Source organism: Condylostylus longicornis, unplaced genomic scaffold, assembly GCF_029603195.1.
Source record: "Condylostylus longicornis isolate FDR11 unplaced genomic scaffold, ASM2960319v2 ptg000031l, whole genome shotgun sequence".
NCBI classification, from domain to species: Eukaryota; Metazoa; Arthropoda; class Insecta; order Diptera; family Dolichopodidae; genus Condylostylus; species Condylostylus longicornis.
In genome coordinates, this window is record NW_026578000.1 from 7,391,619 (window position 1) to 7,412,387 (window position 20,769).

Genomic DNA, 20,769 nt, shown 5'->3' on the forward strand with positions numbered 1-20,769 from the left:
CGAACCCAAATATATATATATATATATATATATATATGGTATTTACGAAAATACCATAAGATTCAGAAAATATCCACAATAGCTAAGAACTTCAAAAATATTACCGAAAACAAAATCTAAATCAATATTAGCTACAACCAACATAATATTAACCCATTAAAAAATACATTGGCATCTCTTGCCGGAGAATTTATTTTCAAATTTATTTTTTTTTTAGTTGTATTTCCAGAGAATTATTTTAGAATAGGTGGCGAAATTATTTCAAGATTTAGTCTTACGGCAGACTATTTTCAAACTTACTGAAAAATCAGTAGCACATTGGTTTTATTAAGTCTTTCAAATTCTTTCGATACAATATTACACCAGTTTTTTGAATAATCAAATAAAATTCTCTAATATACTTGCGAAAAGTAAGAAATTGAAAAATTCACCACATATTTTCAAAAATTTTTGCAAATGTAGAAATGCTGTAATGCTACTTATAATGTAAATATATTTGCCTACGTAAATAAGTAAAATAAAAAATTTATTTGTAGTAAACTTAGAAAATTTGTCATTTTCTCTAATATAAAGATAATTGCAAAAAGGTATAATTATTAAATTATTAAATTATAATATTATTAGGTATAATTAATAAATTAATGTTAACGACCTTGTTATTTATTTATTTTTTTAACTGATTTTTATATAAGGTTAAAATTATGATAAATTACAATTTTATATGTACTTATATTATTTATAGAATTTTTAAAATGACAAATAATATTAAATGAAAATAAATCATAAAATTTGAAAAAACTTACAAATCAAAACTTCGAATACAGTTTTAATTAATAGACAGTGGGCAGAATATTTTAAATACTAATTATATGTACGTTACATACTTTGCAAGGCTAACGCTAATTGAATATTGTCTTAAAATAAAATAAAAAAAAATAATTTTAAGTAATTATTATCAATTTTAATTTTTATGATAAAAAATAATAAATAATTACGTTTTAAATTAAAAAATGATTTCTATACATAGCTAGAATAATTATTTAATAATAACTATAATTACATACTTAAGTAATATACTTGAATAATAACGATACACAAATTCAATAGAGCATAAAAAATAGTAAATGGTAATGATAAAAAAATTTTTTAGCGATTAAAAACAGCTGATTTTATTTTTCAAAAATTTTTATTATTTTTTTTTTGTTATTTATTTTAAGTTTTAAAAATAAATTTATCATCACACTAAAAATATACGTGTACTACCTAATTTTTGTTTAAACATACATACATATATAAGTTTCCGTATTGTGTATATTTTAATAAGTTTATAAATAAATATGAATAGCAACATTGTATGTATACATGAATACTCGTAAAATAATCAAAAAGTAAATACGTGCTTCAAATCATGTGAGCTAATGAAAAAGGTATTTTTTATAATATATTGTTTTATTGAAAAACAGCAAGAGAAGATTGAAAAAATAAATTTGAAAAATTATTAATTACTCTTAATCCTTAACAGAGTATAAAATATGTTGCTTTCTATCAAAAAAAAAAATACAATCAAATTCCATAAATTTTTAATGGATTTTTGTTTTGTTTATATAAACAAAAATAATAAAAATTTCAAAATTTAAGTGCTATATTGTTAAAATAATTAAATATAAACAATTTATATAAGAGAAAAAAAAATTTCTCACCAGATGTCATTTTAAAATCTCGATGTCAAAAAATTCAAAGTTAAAATCAAATTAATCGATTTACTTGTCATTTCATTAATTATTTCATTTTTCTCCCACTATCGTTACATCACCTACTCAATTCTTATATAATAATTAATAAATTTTTAATATAATTTGCATAACTCAATTTTATGATTGTAATTACCAAAAAATTATAATTAACCATTACATATTGAGTCTTCAGTCAAAAATCTTTATGTGTGTTAAAAAACCACTTAAAGAAGTCACTTAAAAAAAATTTAATTCAAATAAAAGTTGATTTTCATAAATATGATATAAAATTTTCTAAAAATTAATTGTTCAATTTAAAAATTTATAAATTACTTGAATTTGAATTCAAACAAAAAATCCCCCACAATTCATTTTTCAAATCATTTAAAAGTATGTATGTATGTATATGAATGAAGTCAGCTGAAAGATTTCAAAGATTTTCTAATATTCATCATACGTAAGCATATTTGACGTATATATGTACATATATATATTATGTTATGGTATTTTGAAAACTTTTGAAACAAAGTATTAAAAATTTTTATTTTTGGATTCAAAATTATTGGCGCCATTTATCATTTTTCTAAGGAAAAGATTTTCTTTTCCGTACATTATGCACTAAAAAGTATTTACTTAGTTGATTATTAAAAAAAAAATTTTAATATAAACATTTCAAAAATATATTTTGTATTTTATGATTTTAAGTACATACATATGTAAATGTATATGCATGTATGTTTGCATGCACATAATAAATTAATGTAATGTATGAAGCATTATTTCTTAAAAATTTTTTTTTTATAATTTTGTTGCTAAAAAAAATTAAAAATTAATTGCATATTTAAAATTTTTAAATGAAATTTTAATTTTAAATATTTTGTAATTAATTAAAATTTAATACTAACAATATTTTAAAAATAAAATCATAATAAATGTTGAAATATTTTCTTAAGCATGTCCGATTTTTGTTTTCTAGCTCTTGATATACAAAGTAGGTATTTGAAATTTGATCTTTGAGTGAAAATTTTTTTTTGACAATAATTGCAAAAATTTTTACTTTAATTTTAGTTAAGTGTGTTTTTAAATCTATAAGAATTATTCATATGAATAAAATAAGTGAAACGAATATTTTTGGCCAAAAAAAAAATATTTTTTTAGTGAATTTTATAATTTCTCTTATTTTCTCAAATTATACAAAAAATTGTAGTAATATCAAAAATCTGTTTCTCTCTTGCTGAAGTGTCAGAGGAAATTAAAAATATGTATGTGAAATTATAATGATTGTAGTACAACGAAGTCCTATCTCAGGATATTCAAAATACTTATACAATTTATATGCAATTTAACTTAAAATTTATTTCTAAAGTTATTTATTTCTCGTCTTCATTTATAATTAGAATTTCATATTTATGAAATGAAGTAATTTTTTATTTTAAATTTTTTTTTATATATTGTGTACTTAAATTATTTATATGTGTGTATGCATATATTTATGGTTTCTTTTTTAATACATACATAAATATTTATTTATTTTTCTTGATTAGATATTTTAAGTACACGTACGTGTAAACACACTTAAATACATATGTACACTTTTTTATTTTTATAATTACCAAATTATTTGTTTTGTTAAATTACATTTTTAATTTTACAAGCGTGGTCACATTTTTTAACAAAATGAGAATTCAAATTTGATTTTAAGGCTAGAATTTAGTCTAGAAATTTTTAATACGTTCTACGTCCAGATAAAAGATTAATGTATTCCTAGGTACTTTTAGACTTGCATAAAATACTTTTCAAGTAATAAAATGCTGAAAATGAATTTGTTTATTTAGGCATATAAATTTTAGTTTATTTTAAAATAGAATTTTACCTCTAACTTGTGTCATTGATCATAACTTTTAAGAATTCAAAAATATTGCATTCATAAAGACCGGCGAAATAAATGCAAAACAATTTTTAAGAACACTAAATTATTTAGGTAATAATTTTTTAATCTTGTGATCTGAACTTATGTTCATTGATTTGAAATTTAACCTAAATTAAGCACTAAAATGTTAATAGGATGGTCACACTTTTATGGCTAATTTTCTCTTTTTTTTTGTTGAATGGATTTTTGTTTTATTTTAACCACCCCACACATCAGCTGGGTTAATTCTCTATGTGTTTGAGTATGTATTATTTTTCTGTTTGTGTGTATATGAAAATAACAGAACTTGTTGCTGTGTGTAAAATGTTTATTATTTTTATTTTTTTGTAAATTTTGTTTTTTTTCGCAAATCCAATAATTTTTTGCGTACAATTTTCGCAATAAATTAGCAAAAAATACGACGTTTTATTTTTGTGTACTGTTTTCTTCGTTTTAAATTTGGCGAATTTATTTTAATGTTGTTTTGTAGTTTTTGTTTCATTTATTTTTTAATTTAAAATTTTTTTTTATACTAACACGTAATTGATATTTAAAATGGTGGAACATATGATTAAACTGTATGTTTGTAGATATCATATATACATACATACACGTAAATACATACTTCTCTATATAGTGTTATATTTTTTTTATATTGGCGGACATTTCTTTTAAAACAGCTTTTTGTGATTTTATGAAATAAAAGTAAGCAAGTATTTTTTTGTTATTGTTGTAAGGAATATGTTTTTTTTCCCAATCCGGAACTAATTGTAAAAAATTTCAAGGACTTGAAATAACTATAATAAATAAATAATACAATTAAGTTTTTACAAGTCGTAATAAAAATTCTTCTTGGTTTTCCTAATAAAATAAATTTATTATTAGATTTCTCGTAATAATTTGTTTTTATTTATTTATTTCTCGACGTACTTCATAAGTGCATGCATATGTATTTAAGTATGTGTATACTCTTAGTTTAGAGTAGGTAAAGTAAGGGTGAAATGCTAGAAAACCTGTTTAAATTTTTTAAATTTAATTTGTTTATGTATGAATGTACATTGTGTGTAGTTTTACATGAGTAAATTCATAACTAGCCATACTTTTGTTGCCGATATACATACATATGTGCATATACTTATGTATGTATGTATGTATATTTAGATGAGTAAAATCTACATAATAATTTACAAACATATGCATATCAAATTTTATTTAATGCCTATTACTTTTTCTTTAAAGTCATTAAGGTTCAATTAGATTTTTCACTTCAGTTTTACTATTGAGTGTGCAAATAAGTATACACATGCCTGCATTCATATGTACATACCTATATATAAGTACGATTAGTATTATTCAAGGCATTATACATACATACATACGTCCATACAAAATATATTTTTATCCAACACAAAACTAAGGTTTGGTCATAATTTTTTGCATTCAACAATAATTGTTAACAGTTCTGAGCAAAATTTTTTTTTTTAATTTTAAAATATTTCAAAGTTTATTCTTTTTGGTATTCAAGTATCCAATTAGATAAAATTCAATTGTAATCAAAATTATTTAAGTGTCAAGTATTCTAGTTCTCCTTCCACAATTCGAATCTCTTACTCTATCAGAAGTATTAGAAAATTATTTGAAAATTATTTATCGGAGTAAATTCGAAATACGGTCAAATGTTTTCAAAAATTTACAATGTTTTTTTCTTAAACTTTTATTGCACAATTTAAAAGAGCTCAATAGCACAATTTTAAATACAAATTGTGTTTTATTTTACAGGCATGCCAAGAAATATTCTGTATTTAATGTTGCGACTCATTAAAAATATTGTGAATTACAGTATTCCTTTTCGGCATACTGTGTATGTATATGAAATATGCATTAAACATTGCATTGTGCAAACAATTTATAAATAGTGGCGCCACAATTGTGTAATTAGATATCTGTTGTATTTAAAAAGAGAAAAAAAAAATAAAATAATAATATTATTTATAAGTGCTTACATACTTGTGTTTATTTGTTTATAGATATGTATATATAAAAATATGCAATTTACTACCTATTTATGCATACACACATACTAAATTAATGGATTTTTGTGTAAAAATAATAATGTAGGTAGGGTACAATTATACATGTGAATGCTAATCAATTTACATTCATATGTATATGCAAATTTAAATATGTGTATATGTATGTATATAAATATGTGCTTTTCCATATACCTATGTAATATTTATTACATGTTTTTAAGTATATAAAAAGTTAATCGTATTAAATTTCTAATTAAAACGCGTTTATACAAAAGAAAATTGCAAACTTAAATTTAAATATACACACATACTTATATACGTATGAATGTGTATGTTAAACTCAATATTCATTTAAAACAACTAAAAGAAGAAGAAAAAAAAATGCATATTATTATTTGCATATATTTTATAATCATTACGTTTTGAAGTATATAAGCGATTTAAGTGAGAAAATACACATGTATTTTAAAAAGCGGTAGAGTAGAAAATTTTTTTTTATACAAATATTTGTTGCTGTTGCATTACAATATTTTAAATATGTGTACAGTTTACATTTAAATTGATATATATATGTATATGCATTTATTTGTATCAAAGAAACGAAACAAAAATTGAGAGTAAAGACGATTTTGACGACGTTTTTCACCAGTAAATTTTTTAGTTGTAAAAAGCGATATTTTATGCACAAGAACAAGAATGACAACTATAACATTTTATTATGTTATACAAATACATACATATGTGCTTATATACTAATTTTGCAATTTTTGAGTGAAGATAAAGTACAAAGGACCTAATTTGATAAAGTTTTCAATAATATCACCTTTGCTTTAGGTCAATAAAGACCACGCATAGTTCATATTACAAAGAAAAATTAAAATTTAACAATAAATAAAACTGGTTCCAAAAGCATTTTAAAATGAGGAAGCGGAATATAAGCGTTTCATTGACAAAATCTTTTTATTAACGGTAAATCGTTGCACAATGTTGATTACTTTCCGAAAACAAACAATTTACTAATAGTATCGCATAGCATTTATGTACTTATGCGAGAGATATTTTAGAGAATTGAACTGTGCTACTATTAACTCATAATCTTCTCCTTACTTAATGTACACGCTCATTTTTTTTAAACAATATTCTATTTTTATATAAATCGAAATGAGAAATATGTGTGTTAATTGTATTATATTGTAACATTCACATTATCACTCAATCATTGATAAATTTGAGAAGAACAACTGTTATGTCAAATCTTTTAATTTACTCTTATACTCTAACCTACACGTATAATTAAGAAACTTGTGTTTGTATTTAAGTTTTTTTTTTATAATGTTAATTTTAATGGTTTACGCGTGTTACTTATAAACATTGTTCTGGTTTTCTGTTTTTATTTATTCTCTTTTTTATTTTATTTTTTTCTTAAATTTCAATATTTTAAATCAAAAGAGCAAAAAGTAAAGTGTTATTGTTGTATTTAGTTCATTGTTAAATAATTGATTGTAGCTAAAACAAATTGTTATTTATACTAAAAGAAATCAATTTAATACTAAGTAAATGGAAAATAAATTGTTGGGTCCTTCCTTGAAGAATTCATTAACAAGTTCTTGTTTTTGGTTTTGTTTTTCAAATAAATGAAAAAGTAAAAAAACGGAGAATATTTTTTCTTTTAATTTAATTATCATCAGTGCCATTAATTATCGTGCTTATTTATAAATTTTTATTAAAGAATTTTTATTTTAATTAAATTTTTTTTAGTGTCTGCCAAAATATTTTTAAATATGTACCTACATACTTACATTTGTTTTAATACGGTAATGAGAATACTGTCAAATGTTCCGAATGAGAATACTGTTAATTTAAAAGCTCTCTTATTGTAATATCTTTGACAACATTTTTCTCTTAGTTTCTGGTGAGTACCAGAACGTAAAGGTAACTAATTTTAATTTTAAATATCAGAGTTGAAAATATTTGAATTTCGGAGTAGTTAGCTGATTTACGGTACTTAAATTGAAGGTTATTTCATTAAGTTTATTTAAATAAGTAAAATATTTTCTTATTGATTCTTAAATCCATGTGCCTATCTTGAAATTTAAGTTTTTCATTTCAAATGAATTTAGTACCCCTTGAATAATTTAATCGCAACCTAAAAATATTGAAGAGTCGATTAAAAAAAAATTTCAATTAAAATATTTTCACTTATACGTGATCTTCTTTATAGTTAAATTGAACTGTTATATGAATTGTGCATAATTTTAATTAGAAACACTTACCTACATACACTCATACATAATAAGTAGAGGATCGCAGTTATCTATTCGATCACATACAGCGTTCTTATTTCAAGTTTTATTTTTTTTTTTTCGTTTTTTTTTTTTTAGAAATTTATGTATTTTTTATTATTATTCAATTGCTACAATAAATTAAAGAAATAAAAAGCAAAAATCAAAAAAAAAATTACATAAATATTTGAAATTCCTAAGTTTCATAGACGTCTGTAAAGTGATATTTTTGCAGTTGGCGCGGAATAACCGCAAACATTAAATAAAACGTACAAATAGAATAGATATGTAAATAAATATTAAGTAGATGAAGATGGAAAAGGAGAGAGGAAAATTATAAATATGAGGAGAAGACAAAGAGAGTTGCGTTGTGCTATGACTTTGTGAAATTGTGAATTGAACAAAATAAGAAAAAAAAAATTTCTCTAAGGCTAGTTACTGTCATGAAATTCAGTGTTGCCAACCAAATTTTTATTTAAGTTGAATTTAGCTAGTTAATTTGAAAATAGGTATTTTTCTTAAAATAATTTAAAAAAAAAAAAGTGAAAATATGCATGTTTGTAGTTTTAAGCGTAGTCAAAATTCTAATTATAAAATTTTTAATCTTCTTATTTTTTTAAGTACCATACTATTAGTAAAAGAGCAATTACTTTACATATTTTTTTGTTTAAAATAGTGTAAATTGAAATATTTCGGCTTCTTTGTGAAGTCTTCGTCAAGAAGATTTTGATATATAGTTTGACTAGTTTTTTCGAAATCTAAGTCAGCATATAGTCAATAGCATATTATCAATTTTTTGAATTTTTGAAGCTTATTTTCTTTAATACGAGCTATTTATGTAATTATAATTTAAAAAAATGCAAAATTCAGAAACCCTACATAGCTTATTTCCAAATCTATCATAAATTCTAAATGTAATGCATTGAGATTTTTTCAAACTAAATTTAACTTTAAATTGGCCACCCTAATCATAATCAAACTCAATAGTAGTAATAGATTTTTTGAAAATATAATCATAAGTTCGTAACTCTAAATTATATAAAAGAATAAAAAGCAAAGGTAATAAAGGTATTAAAGTTAATATTGTTTGTAAAATAAGAAATAGCAAATGGGTATTCATTAAAATCTAATGTAATACTATCGTTGGCATTCAGCTAAAATGAAAATCATACAGCTAGAGCTATATAGTAAACAGCAGTTCAATGGAATTCAAGTTAAAGCAAAAAAAAAAGAAAAATTTTGTACATACATACATACATATATTTTTTTCATTTATGTTATTTTGAGTTCGTTGACTTTTCATTTTCTGTGATTTTCTTTTCTTGTTTTTTTTCGTATTTTAGATTTTTTGTTTTGAATTAACTAATGCTTATTGTTGTCTTTTTTATTTTACTATATAGAGGACGTTTTGGAGTAGGTGAAGTATGGCTATAAAAATATGAGCATTAAATTTATTTTAAATTCTTGTACCTACATATGTACATATGTATGTGTGCAAGAGTGTAAAAAAAAATATTGTACAATGTATATGCATTTCTGTTTGTAAGAATGTATATATACATAACATGTACATTTTTTATTATATGATTTAGGTGATTTTAATTGAGTACTAAAAATAGATTTTGATGACGATACCATATTACAATTTACAATAGGGAGGAGATAGAAAATATTGTATGTCATGTGTATGTATGTATTTAATTGTCTGCTACAATAATACTCGTATTGTACATATTATTATTCCTACATTATGGTTAAGCTCATATACATTTTTATAACTTAAAAAAATATTACCTACGTTGAAGAATTTCTAAATGTGTTAAAAATAATTTTCTTTATAAATTTTAATCTAGCCTACGATATACATATTACATACATACACACATATATAGGTACTGCCACATTAATGTTGCATACATTCATTTCTACTACGATGTTACGTCTACTTGTGTTTAAGAATGTGTATTAGATTTATTATGATGTGGTGTAGTTATGATCAATTTTTACGGTGATTATAATTAATGAGAGAGAGAAAGAAAAGGTTAAATTTTTGTTTTCTTTTCTCAATAAGTACATAATTTTCTATAATTTAAATGTGTGAAAATCGATTACAATTTATTTTGAAGATATTTTATATTAAGAAAATATTTTTTTTTAAAGAAAGATGCCTTTAATTTGAATTTCATACATAATTGAGTTAGATAGACGACTTTAGAAATTAATGTATTAGGCTTTTTGAAAAAGTAATTATTACAAAATTAAAGATATATAATATTCGAAGAGCTTCTAAGTACGAGTTATTAGAATTTTAGAAGTTAGGTTGCTATTCCCATATAGTACAAAATTTGTAATACGTTCAATAAATAATTCCCTGTTACTGGAAATTAATGCGCATAATTAAATTTTACTATATATGTATTTTGTAATTTGAATATTGCACATAATACACATAAGTCCTCACAACCAGGCATGATGATATTTACAAATGACAATAATGTGTTCGTTTGTATGTACTCATAGCAAGTAACTATGAACGAACTGAATTAATATTAACATATTTTTTCTTATTTCTACTTTTAAGTGCTAATGATACTTACTTAAATGCGTACAAATATTAATTTTTCAATTGACTTGGTCAGTTTTGTGTTGTATTTTGTGTCAATTAACAATACTTTTGCAAAATTTTCATCATCATCTGTTTTGTATAAAAATTTCCTTTAATTTAACTCTAAAACATAATGTGCTTTTATACATACAAAATATGTAGGAACAAAACGTACTTGTTATATAAAATATATTTAATTTTTGTAATTTATTACCTACAATTTTTTTTAATGCGACATATTGCATTTACGACATTAAGTAATATTTTACAAAACCGATATATAAAATTAAATTATTGAGGACATTTACTTGATATTAGTAATATTTAAAGTGTATAAGTCGATTATATCTAGATCTGGGATAGCTTTTATTAAAATAAACAAAATAATAAAATTAATTTGCTTATTTGTTAATTCAATTGTAATTATTGTAATTCTATAAGGTTTCATTTAATTGATTTATGTTTCATTTTTCTTTAAATGTGCATTGAATTTTATATTTATTTTTCTGCATTATTTTGCTGAGGTCTATACTATACATGTTTATTTTTTTTATGTTTTCCTTAAATATAGTCAACTATTAATAAAAGGAAAACGTAAAATCAATATTTACGTTATGTGTTATATTCATTATGCGAGAGTATTTTAAGTAAAGAGTGACGTAGTATCTCAACTTGGATGTTGTATATCGTCTCGACTTAAAGAGAGAATAATAGTAAAATTTATTATTTATCTAGGAATTTGATTCGTATAGCTGAAAACGGAATCAGAAAAGATTCCATAATTTAACTTATAAAAATTGTTCCGTCTCAGAACATAATGTGTATAAAAAATTGTTAACGTTCACAGTATGTACATGTTGGTAGTCAAATGACCGTAATTTGAAAGTGCGTTTTTCTTTTATGTTTTTTTTTATTCAATTACAAACCTCATTAAACCGCATTGCATAATGTCCACACATATTTTTTTTACTTAACCTAATTAAATCTTTTTTTCAATTTGCAAAAAAAAAAAATGTTTATTTCGGAATCCTTACAAATATTCAAATAAATTTTAATTTTCTGTTTTTAAAATTACATTACATACAACGTTGTTAACTAATTACTATATTTTTTAAATCAAATATTATCAATAATGACGATCATAATTGATCTCAATTTTGAAATTTTCAAAAAAAAAAAACTTGTCCATAAAGAAAAATTCTTTTGTATACGTGCCTACGTATAAATTCCAAGTATGTTTTGTGAATATGTACTCAATTGTTTTCGATTTTCCTTGGAAGTGATCAATCATCTGATATTTTAGAAAACCTTCACTTAATTTTAGTCATTTACCATATACACGTATATTCGTATATAACAGTAACATACACATAAACATTCTATTTTCAATTCATTATGGGTTCGTATTATTCTTCTTTTTTTTTTTGATGATCATTGAGAAAAAAACATTTAATTTTTTTGTTTTTTCTTGATTTTATAAAATAACTTTTCTTTCTGAAATCTGAAAATATTTTCATTCTCCTAGTCTCTTCTTACTATATCGATTTTTGAGAATTTAAACTCTACCATATTCTAGTTTTTTTCTTTTTGTGTTGAATTGTCAATGGAACAGAAGAAAATTTCCCGAAAATAAAAAAAAACATGTTATTCATTGAAATATTTTCTATGTACGCGCTACAATATCATGGTATGTAGGTTTAAAGGTAAGTCTGAACAATATACATATGTACATAAACATGTAGATATTTATGTATGATGTAAGTGTTGTGATATATTTATATTATACTGACTTCCATGCCAATTATCATTAAAGAAAAAAAAAACAAGAAAATAAAAACCAACATTAAATGAATGTTGTAGAAAATAAAAGAAGAAAAAAAAAGTGTAAAAGAGAAATGTTGTAATCGTTTTCTGACCCAAAATAATAATTTTTCTTTTATTTTATTATTATTTTTTTATTTTTCTTAATAGTATTAGTCGTTTTCAGTATGCTGCACGTACGCCATCTAGTATATCTATATATACATACTTATATACTAAATATAATAAAAAAATTTTTTTGCTCATTATTTTGTGTTATTTTTTGTTTTTTTTGTGGTGAATTTCTCGAAAAGTCAAATAAAGTTTTTGGTTATTAATATTTGAGTTTCGTACTATTTATTTAGAATGAAAATAATATAAGACATACATACATACATATTTGCGTATGTGCATACTTATGTACTTTGTATATTAGGTACATACCAGCTAAATTTTTTTATTATTATGTATAGGAAGAGTGTGAGGCAGTATTTCTCAACCTTTTCATATTTTTTGGTGTATTTTTTTTTTTTACGATACACGTGTAAAAGTTTTTATTTTTTTTAATTTTTTTTTTTTTTTTTTTTGGCAAGGTATATGAATAACCTGAATAAATTGAGTTAATCGTAAAACAGTTTTATTTAGTATAATAAATTTGAAGATATTTTAACCCATTACAAAATCGAATAATGAACAATTTTTATATTACATAGTAACCTACATGTATTGAAATTTTATTATTAAAATTTTATTAGTTCTTATTTTTTTTCTAAATGGTCTTTATTATTTTTATATAAAAGTTTTATATTATTACGATTATATTAATTATTGAATATTGCACATACATTTACATTTATAAACATATTTTACTTCATTTATCTGTTTTCATTGATAAAATTCGAATGACAATTCAAAGATCTCGTTTGACATTCTCAATAACATTAAATTTTAATGTTTCAAAATTTTCACCACTAGGCGAAATTTTAGCGCTGTTACTTTATATTGGTAGTGTTATAAAATCTTTAAAGCATAAGGTAGAAATGAATTGACAATAGAATCGGTTAATTTTTAAATTTAGGAGACAAACAAATTTTTATTTTAGGAACATGAATTAAAAAAATTGAGATTGTTATTTTTAAAATGCTGTTACATAGGCAATGTAATCAAAGATAAATTTTCTTTTGTGGTTATTGGTAAATACAATTTTTTTGTAGGATTTCGTATATCTACTCGTAACAATCGAAATTTTAGTGTAGTTAGACTTCAGCCTAAAAAAGAATCATTTCTGACTATACGCAATAAATTGTATTTGTAATTTTCTTACGCTTTGACATTCCTTTTAAATTCATTTTTATTTCAAATCTGTATACCTGTGCCATGTTATTTTTTGACAGTAGAAAAATGTTTGTGCGCTCGTGAACTGAGCTAGTGCTTTATTTGAGTTTTTCATTCTCTCACTAACTTGTTTTATTTAACCTTTGATATTTACATAGTTGCAGGAGAATTTATACTGTGACTTTAACTTTTTAGCAAAAGTTGTACATAAATATGTACGTATGTATTTATAATAATATGTATTTTGTATATATGTATATATGAATAAGGTGATATGACTCACAATACAATATACAGTTATCCATTTGTAATTTCTGTAAATTTAATTCTTAAAAATTATATGTGTAAGAGTCATAAACACGTATGTTTATACAGAATATATATACATGTACACAAATATATATATACATATTGTTATAACAAAAATATTTTAACCGAAAAAGCTTGCCATTTTCAGCTGTTCGATTAGATTTCATTTTATATATGTATGTATATATACTTTTTTTTATCTATTTTTATCATCGTCTGGTGTATTTTTAGAAACAAAATTAATATCATGTTTATTTGTATATATATTCCATATATATATCTACATACACTTCTTTATACATAAATGTATTGTATGAAATAGAAAAGTTTCTTTATGTTAATAATATTCATACATACTTGCGATATATATACATATATATTTATATGTATAATAATGAGAGGAGAAAATTAATTTTATGGTAGGTGTATATATAGAAGAGCTAAATTATTTGGCTGCTGATTATACGGTCGCTTGTTTACTTGTCATACTACTGTTTACACATTTTTATTTATATTTATAGAAATTTAGATATTATATACTTACATACCTTGTTATTCTAGTCGCCAATATGAAATGTGATTTCATAAATCTTAAGTTGTTTTCATTTTAAATACGCAATATTATTTTTAGTGCATCAACCAATTGTATGTTAAGGAAATGCAAGAGTTTAAATTTGATGTTTGATGACTTGTGAGACGATAGACCATGCCAATATCTTAAATTTCTTTAAAAATTTATTTTATTTTTTTTAATTATTAAGGTAGTTTTTTGAAGAAAATACACTTAATTAAATTTTATATTTTGAGGACAATTTTTGTTTTTCTTGTTATTTTCGGCGGATATGGCTATTTTTACTGAGTATGATGTTTATTTTATTTTTTTATTATTATTATTATTTGTGTTTGTCGTATAATTATTTTTAAAGATCACATGAGTCTCATATGTTTTTAGTTTTATTTTTTATCTGACTTTTTTATTTTTAGTTGCAATATATAATTTTCTTTTCCTCATTATACATACAATATTATCTCGCATATATTTGGTCCATATGTACGTACATATATATATATGTATATAAGTATGTATATTAAATAAACGAATTCATACATTATGTTCGTATGTAGGTACATAAGTTGTTTATAATATTTAAAAATTATTTAATTATTGCTCAATGGTTGATGATTTATTTTATTTACATACGTATATTATGTAAATCTATGTGTGATCTCTGTTATTTGTTTTCATTTTCTCGGCTCGATAGGAACATATTTAATTATGGAATTTTGCAAAAACAAAGCACAGGAAATAAAAAACAATTCTCTTTTTTTTTTAATAAATCGTTGTTAACACTTAGTTTTTGCACGCATTTCTGGCACATATGCTTATTTAAATTTTATATATGGGTGTGTACCTAATATTACATTAAATTCGAACAAGGAAATTTGAAAACTAGCACTTATAGATTATTGACATGTATATTACGTAATGCAAAAATTTTAAATTTACTTTTAATGATATATTCATCATTTTTTGGAAAAAAAGATTGTTTACAATTTATAATGCATATATTCCTAATTTTTTTCTAATTTTTATAATACTACTCTATCATAAAAAAATTTTAGTTCCCGAGCTTGTCAAAATTTCAAAAATATCATGATTTTTTTGTTATTACTTATCTCAAAATGTACATGAATTTGACACATAGTTTTTATTCGAAAACTACCTTTAAAGAAAAAGTGTAAGCAAAAGTGTCAAATATTATTTGCTAAAAAGAAAAAATAAATGTCAATTACAATATTTTTAAAATAATCTTTAATTTCTGATTTAACTTTTCTCATTGATTACGTTTTCTACGTTATCCAAAATCTACTTTTAGAAATCGTATATAACAAGTATTTTTACAAAAAACGTCTAACATGCATTAACTTTTTTTTTTATTTTTTATCGAAATCAAAAGTAATTGGCAGGTGGTAACCCTGTCGAAAGATATCAAAATAGTTAATTTCAATTGAAAAAATATTTTTTATTGATTTATTTACTCATTTTTTTTTGTATTATTGTTATTATTAAATTTATTTGATTGTTTTTAGTACATTCATTCTCTGACACACCTTGTAAACACCAAGCTTGATTTTTTATGAATTCAAATAAATCTTAATTATTTTTTATAAGTGTAATTAATTTTTTTTTTCCAATATTTTTTCAAATGACATTCTTAACAATAAATCAAATAATCAATGTTAACTTTCTGTTGAAGATCAATATGGGAAAAAAATTAATATTTTTTTGTAATTGAATAAATATTTAAAGTTATTTAGTTAAAAAAAAGAACAACAACAATAATTTTAACAATAACAATTCATCTTTTTCTAATTTAGTGTTGGAAAATATGAGAAATTGAAAATCATTTTTTTAAACTTTAATTACAATAAAAAAAAAAACACTAAATTTTTTTTTTACCGACTCTAAAATAATGTTTTATGTAAATTTATGTTGTACGATTATAATTTTCCAAATAATGGAAAAAGATATAAAATAAATTTTTTTTTTTGGAATATCAAAGGCAATGCCTCTTTATAATGACCTCCAACAGTGAAATTATTATATATGTACATATGTAGACGTATATACGTGTTTCCATTGCACACAGTTCTTATATGGTACTCTTGTGCATATTATATAAAATAAAAAAAAAATTAACCTTTAAAATTCACAATAAATGTTAAACAAGAAAAGAAGAGAAGTGAAAAGGGAATTTATAAAGTAATAATATAACAATGGCAAAATTAAGTTGAAAGAAAGAGAAAAATATAATAAATAGAAAGAGACAAAAATAGAGTGACAACTGACAATATCAAAAAAAAAAATTTATAATAACAATAATAATGAAAATTCGTATTAGATGAAAAACACCTGATCTTAACTTAAAAAAAAAAAACATACAACAGAGAGTTCAATAACACACCTGGAGGGTTCATAAGTTTAGCATAATTTTACAGTTTAAAAATAGATATAGTAGAATATACAATATAAGAAAATAATTCAAAACACCATTGTACAATTTAATAAAAAAAAAATTTAAGTAAGGCAATAACAAAAACCAAAAAAAAATAAACAAAAGAGTTTAGAAAACCTGGGAATGTTATTTTTTTTTTCAATATTTTTGGAAGTACAAACATACATGCTTACCTATGTATAACTCTGTATATGTACAGAAATATAAAAAATGTATTTTTTTTTTCTATTTTACATGCATGCATACATACGATCTCTTATGAGTATTCAGGTATTGCCAGAGTAGTAGAGAATAAGAAGTAGAGAAAAAAAAAATTAAAAAATAAAAACAATAGCGTAACTAAGTCTCTTTTACGATTTGATATTTTTCGATTTGTTTTTTTTTCTTTACACTCAATTCAAATGAATCGGACTTTAGAATTGACATGAACAGAGTTTCCCAACTATTGCTTTGCAATTATAGATTAAATTTTTAAATCGTATTCCCTGCTTTACTTATTTAAGTTGAATTAAATTTATAAATGTACATTTTATATAAAAATAAGTTTGACGTTCGTATGCAACTTGTATGAAAACAAATTTGACAGTCGTATAAAACTTGTATGCAAGCAAGTTGGAAGTTCGTATACAACTTGTATGAAAACAAATCTGACGTATAAAAATTGTATAGAAACATACTTAACGCTCGTATAAAACTTGTATTCAAACAAGTTTGAGGTTCCTATAATAATTTATATTCAAACATAAGTTTGTTATTTAAAAAAATTTTGATTTTGAATTTGGACACAACTTTTGAATTTAACTTAAATACAACTATACAGAACCAAAAATGAGTTTAAATTTTTTTTTCAACGACAATTCACCGTCCGTTTATACATAAGTCTGTTAAACTTTTATCCAATTTTGTTCAAATCAAATTAATCTTACAAATTAATGAACAACAGTGTAAACCTTGTATCAGAGTTCAACCGTTTACGTACTATCAAATTAAAAGAAATAAGAAACGCTGTTAAATAACAAATATATTTTTTTTTGTTTTTAATTTGTAATTTTTTTCTGTTTCTACTATTTACGCTATTTATTTATAACATGATTTTCGTGTGATTTAATAGTCAGTCATAAGTCATCATAAAAATAGTAAAAAAAAAAAAACAACATAAAATATGAAACCTAGAAACAAAATGATTAACATAAAAAATTAACAACATTTATTTTTCTTTTTTTTTATGTTTTCTTAATTCCAAAAATATCTTCTCTTCTCTATGTCTGTCTGTCAAAAAATCAAAAAATTTTGACGAAAAAGACAAACAAAAAGGTATAACATTTTTGTATAACATTAGCAGCGCCATTGTTTTTTCTAATTTTTGATCATTGGTGTTTTAACCACATAAATAATTATTGTTTCTTAGTTACTGAAAATATCAAACAATATTCAAAGAAGGGAAGCAGACCCATAATTTCATTATCATGACAAATACATATGTGTTTTTTTTAGATTTACCTTCGCATTTCTAAGTTAAAAAATTTTATTTTGTTTTTAGGTAACTCATAAAATTATTGCATTATATGGATTTTGAACTTAAAATTCTAATGGCAATGATGTTGGTTGTATTAGAGCATTTTGTATATTAGTAGGGGAAATTTAAAATGCAATACGAGTGGGTTGATTCATGTTTGGACTCCGAAATAAATTTTTTTCGTTAAGTAGTCATAAATAATTTAATTTTCAAAAATTTCTAGTTGTCATATCGTAACACGTGTAATATTGTTAACATTGGAATTTTTTTAAAAAATTAAATTAGCTAAACTTTTAAATCAACAACAATCTAAATTTTGTTTTAATAATTCTGACATTCTGAATTTTGCTTTCGAAATTCTAGATTTTCGTATAATTTAAGCTATCAGTGGAAATAAAATTATAAATGAGCACTGGGTTTTGAATAATTTATTTGTTTTTATTTTTTTTTTCCGACGAACTGCAAGTGAATATTTTTTTTTTCTAATGCGTCTATTTTTAGATTTTATTTTGTTAGTTTTGGTTTTTAATACACGGCACATTTGTTATATAACTTTTATACGATTTTTTTTATTGGTTAACTGCTTTTAAACTGTTAAATCGATTAAATGAGACAAAGAGGCGTAGATAGAATTTGTTTGAATTAAATTTGAAAAATGAACTGTAATGAATATTTTTTGGATTTTTTTTGTGCTTTTTCTTTATATGGTCTTTGGTTACCTTAAATTATTTACCAGAATTTGTTTTGTTTGTTGTTGATTAGTTTAGAAAAAAAAAGAGAAAATTACTTTAAAAGTATTAATTTATAAATTTTTTGAATTATTAGCGGGACGTAAAAAGTTTTTTTTTTTCTCAACATTTTATTTTTTATTTTGAGGGTAATTTTTTACGCTGCTATGATACCAAATAAAAATTAATATCGATATTTTTTTATAATAGTTAGACTGTACTTTTTTGTTTTAGCTTTTAATTTTGGCCGAAAAAGATTAATTAATATAGATTTGGCATTTAAATTTTGTAAGTGAAAACATTTAAGCTGTAAGACTCAAAAACTTGATAATACCAGTTGTTCGTTAAATAGATAAACAAAATAAGTCGCATTTGCTCCGCAAGGGAACGTACGTAAGCTTAAATTTCCTTAATTTTAAATAAATATCGGCTTATTTATTGGTATATTCACGTACATTGCACATACACATGTATGGAACATTTCTTACTATTTGTTTCATCACTTATTCACAAAAATATAATGCCCGCCAAAGAATTCATGTGCATTTTTTATTTATATTTTATAAAAATTTTAAAACTTACGTAGCGAAAACACGCACATATATTTTATGCATGGACAAATTTTTCATATTTTCATTCAGAATATAATACAAAAACATTTTTCTAGCTTTTTCCTATATGCGTTAATTTATAGCGTTTTTACTACATTTGTTGTTATACGTACATAATATATACATATTTACTATGCGTAATGTTTGAATGGGGCATTTTTTGAATGAATGTTGGAAAATAAATAAATATTTCATAAATATGCGTACCTACGCAATATCATTGATTGCGTAGAATATCAAGAATATCATTGATTGTGGTAGATGCCGTATTATCTGAATGAATAAATTTTGCAAATTAAAAAATAAAACGATTTCAATTCAAGAAATTTTTTTTTTTTTTTTTTGAATTAATGCCGCATTTGAATTTTTGTCAAAAACTTTTAAAATTATTCTTTTTTTTCATTTCTTATTTTTTAAATTTTTTAATTTTTCCTTTTTTTTTTATTTTTAGCCTGGCGTTAGATGATTCTGGGGGTGAGGGTTATCAAACGGTTTATACCGAAACGATATCCACACAAAAGCATTCAGGTGGTACAACAACAACATCACATCAACCACAACAAATAACAACATCATCACCACGTGGCTTACGTACAGTTACAATACAACAATTACAAAATCAGCAAAATGTAACTGGTTCAACAATAACAGTAACAAAAAATCAAAATCAACAATCAACTCCAATACAAACATCAAAAGTTATGATGGAAAATGAGAAACGTTTACGTCGTGAAATTGCTAATAGCAATGAACGTAGACGTATGCAAAGTATTAATGCTGGTTTTCAAAGTTTACGTTCCCTATTACCACATCATGAAGGTGAAAAACTAAGCAAGGTAAGATTAATTATAAAAAATTTTTTTTTTTTATATAATATACTTAATATTAATT

The 20,769-nt window shown here is 22.7% G+C and overlaps 1 protein-coding gene across 2 annotated transcripts in view; it reads left to right on the forward strand.

Moving 5' to 3' along the window:
• LOC129608552 (helix-loop-helix protein 11-like) overlaps window positions 1-20,769 on the forward strand; it is an 82,402-nt gene that overhangs the window by 6,624 nt on the left and 55,009 nt on the right. For both annotated transcript variants that reach the window (XM_055520135.1, XM_055520136.1), the window contains exon 2: window positions 20,330-20,714. In XM_055520135.1, the coding sequence (XP_055376110.1) occupies window positions 20,330-20,714 (385 nt within the window). The remainder of the gene's footprint in view (window positions 1-20,329; window positions 20,715-20,769) is intronic.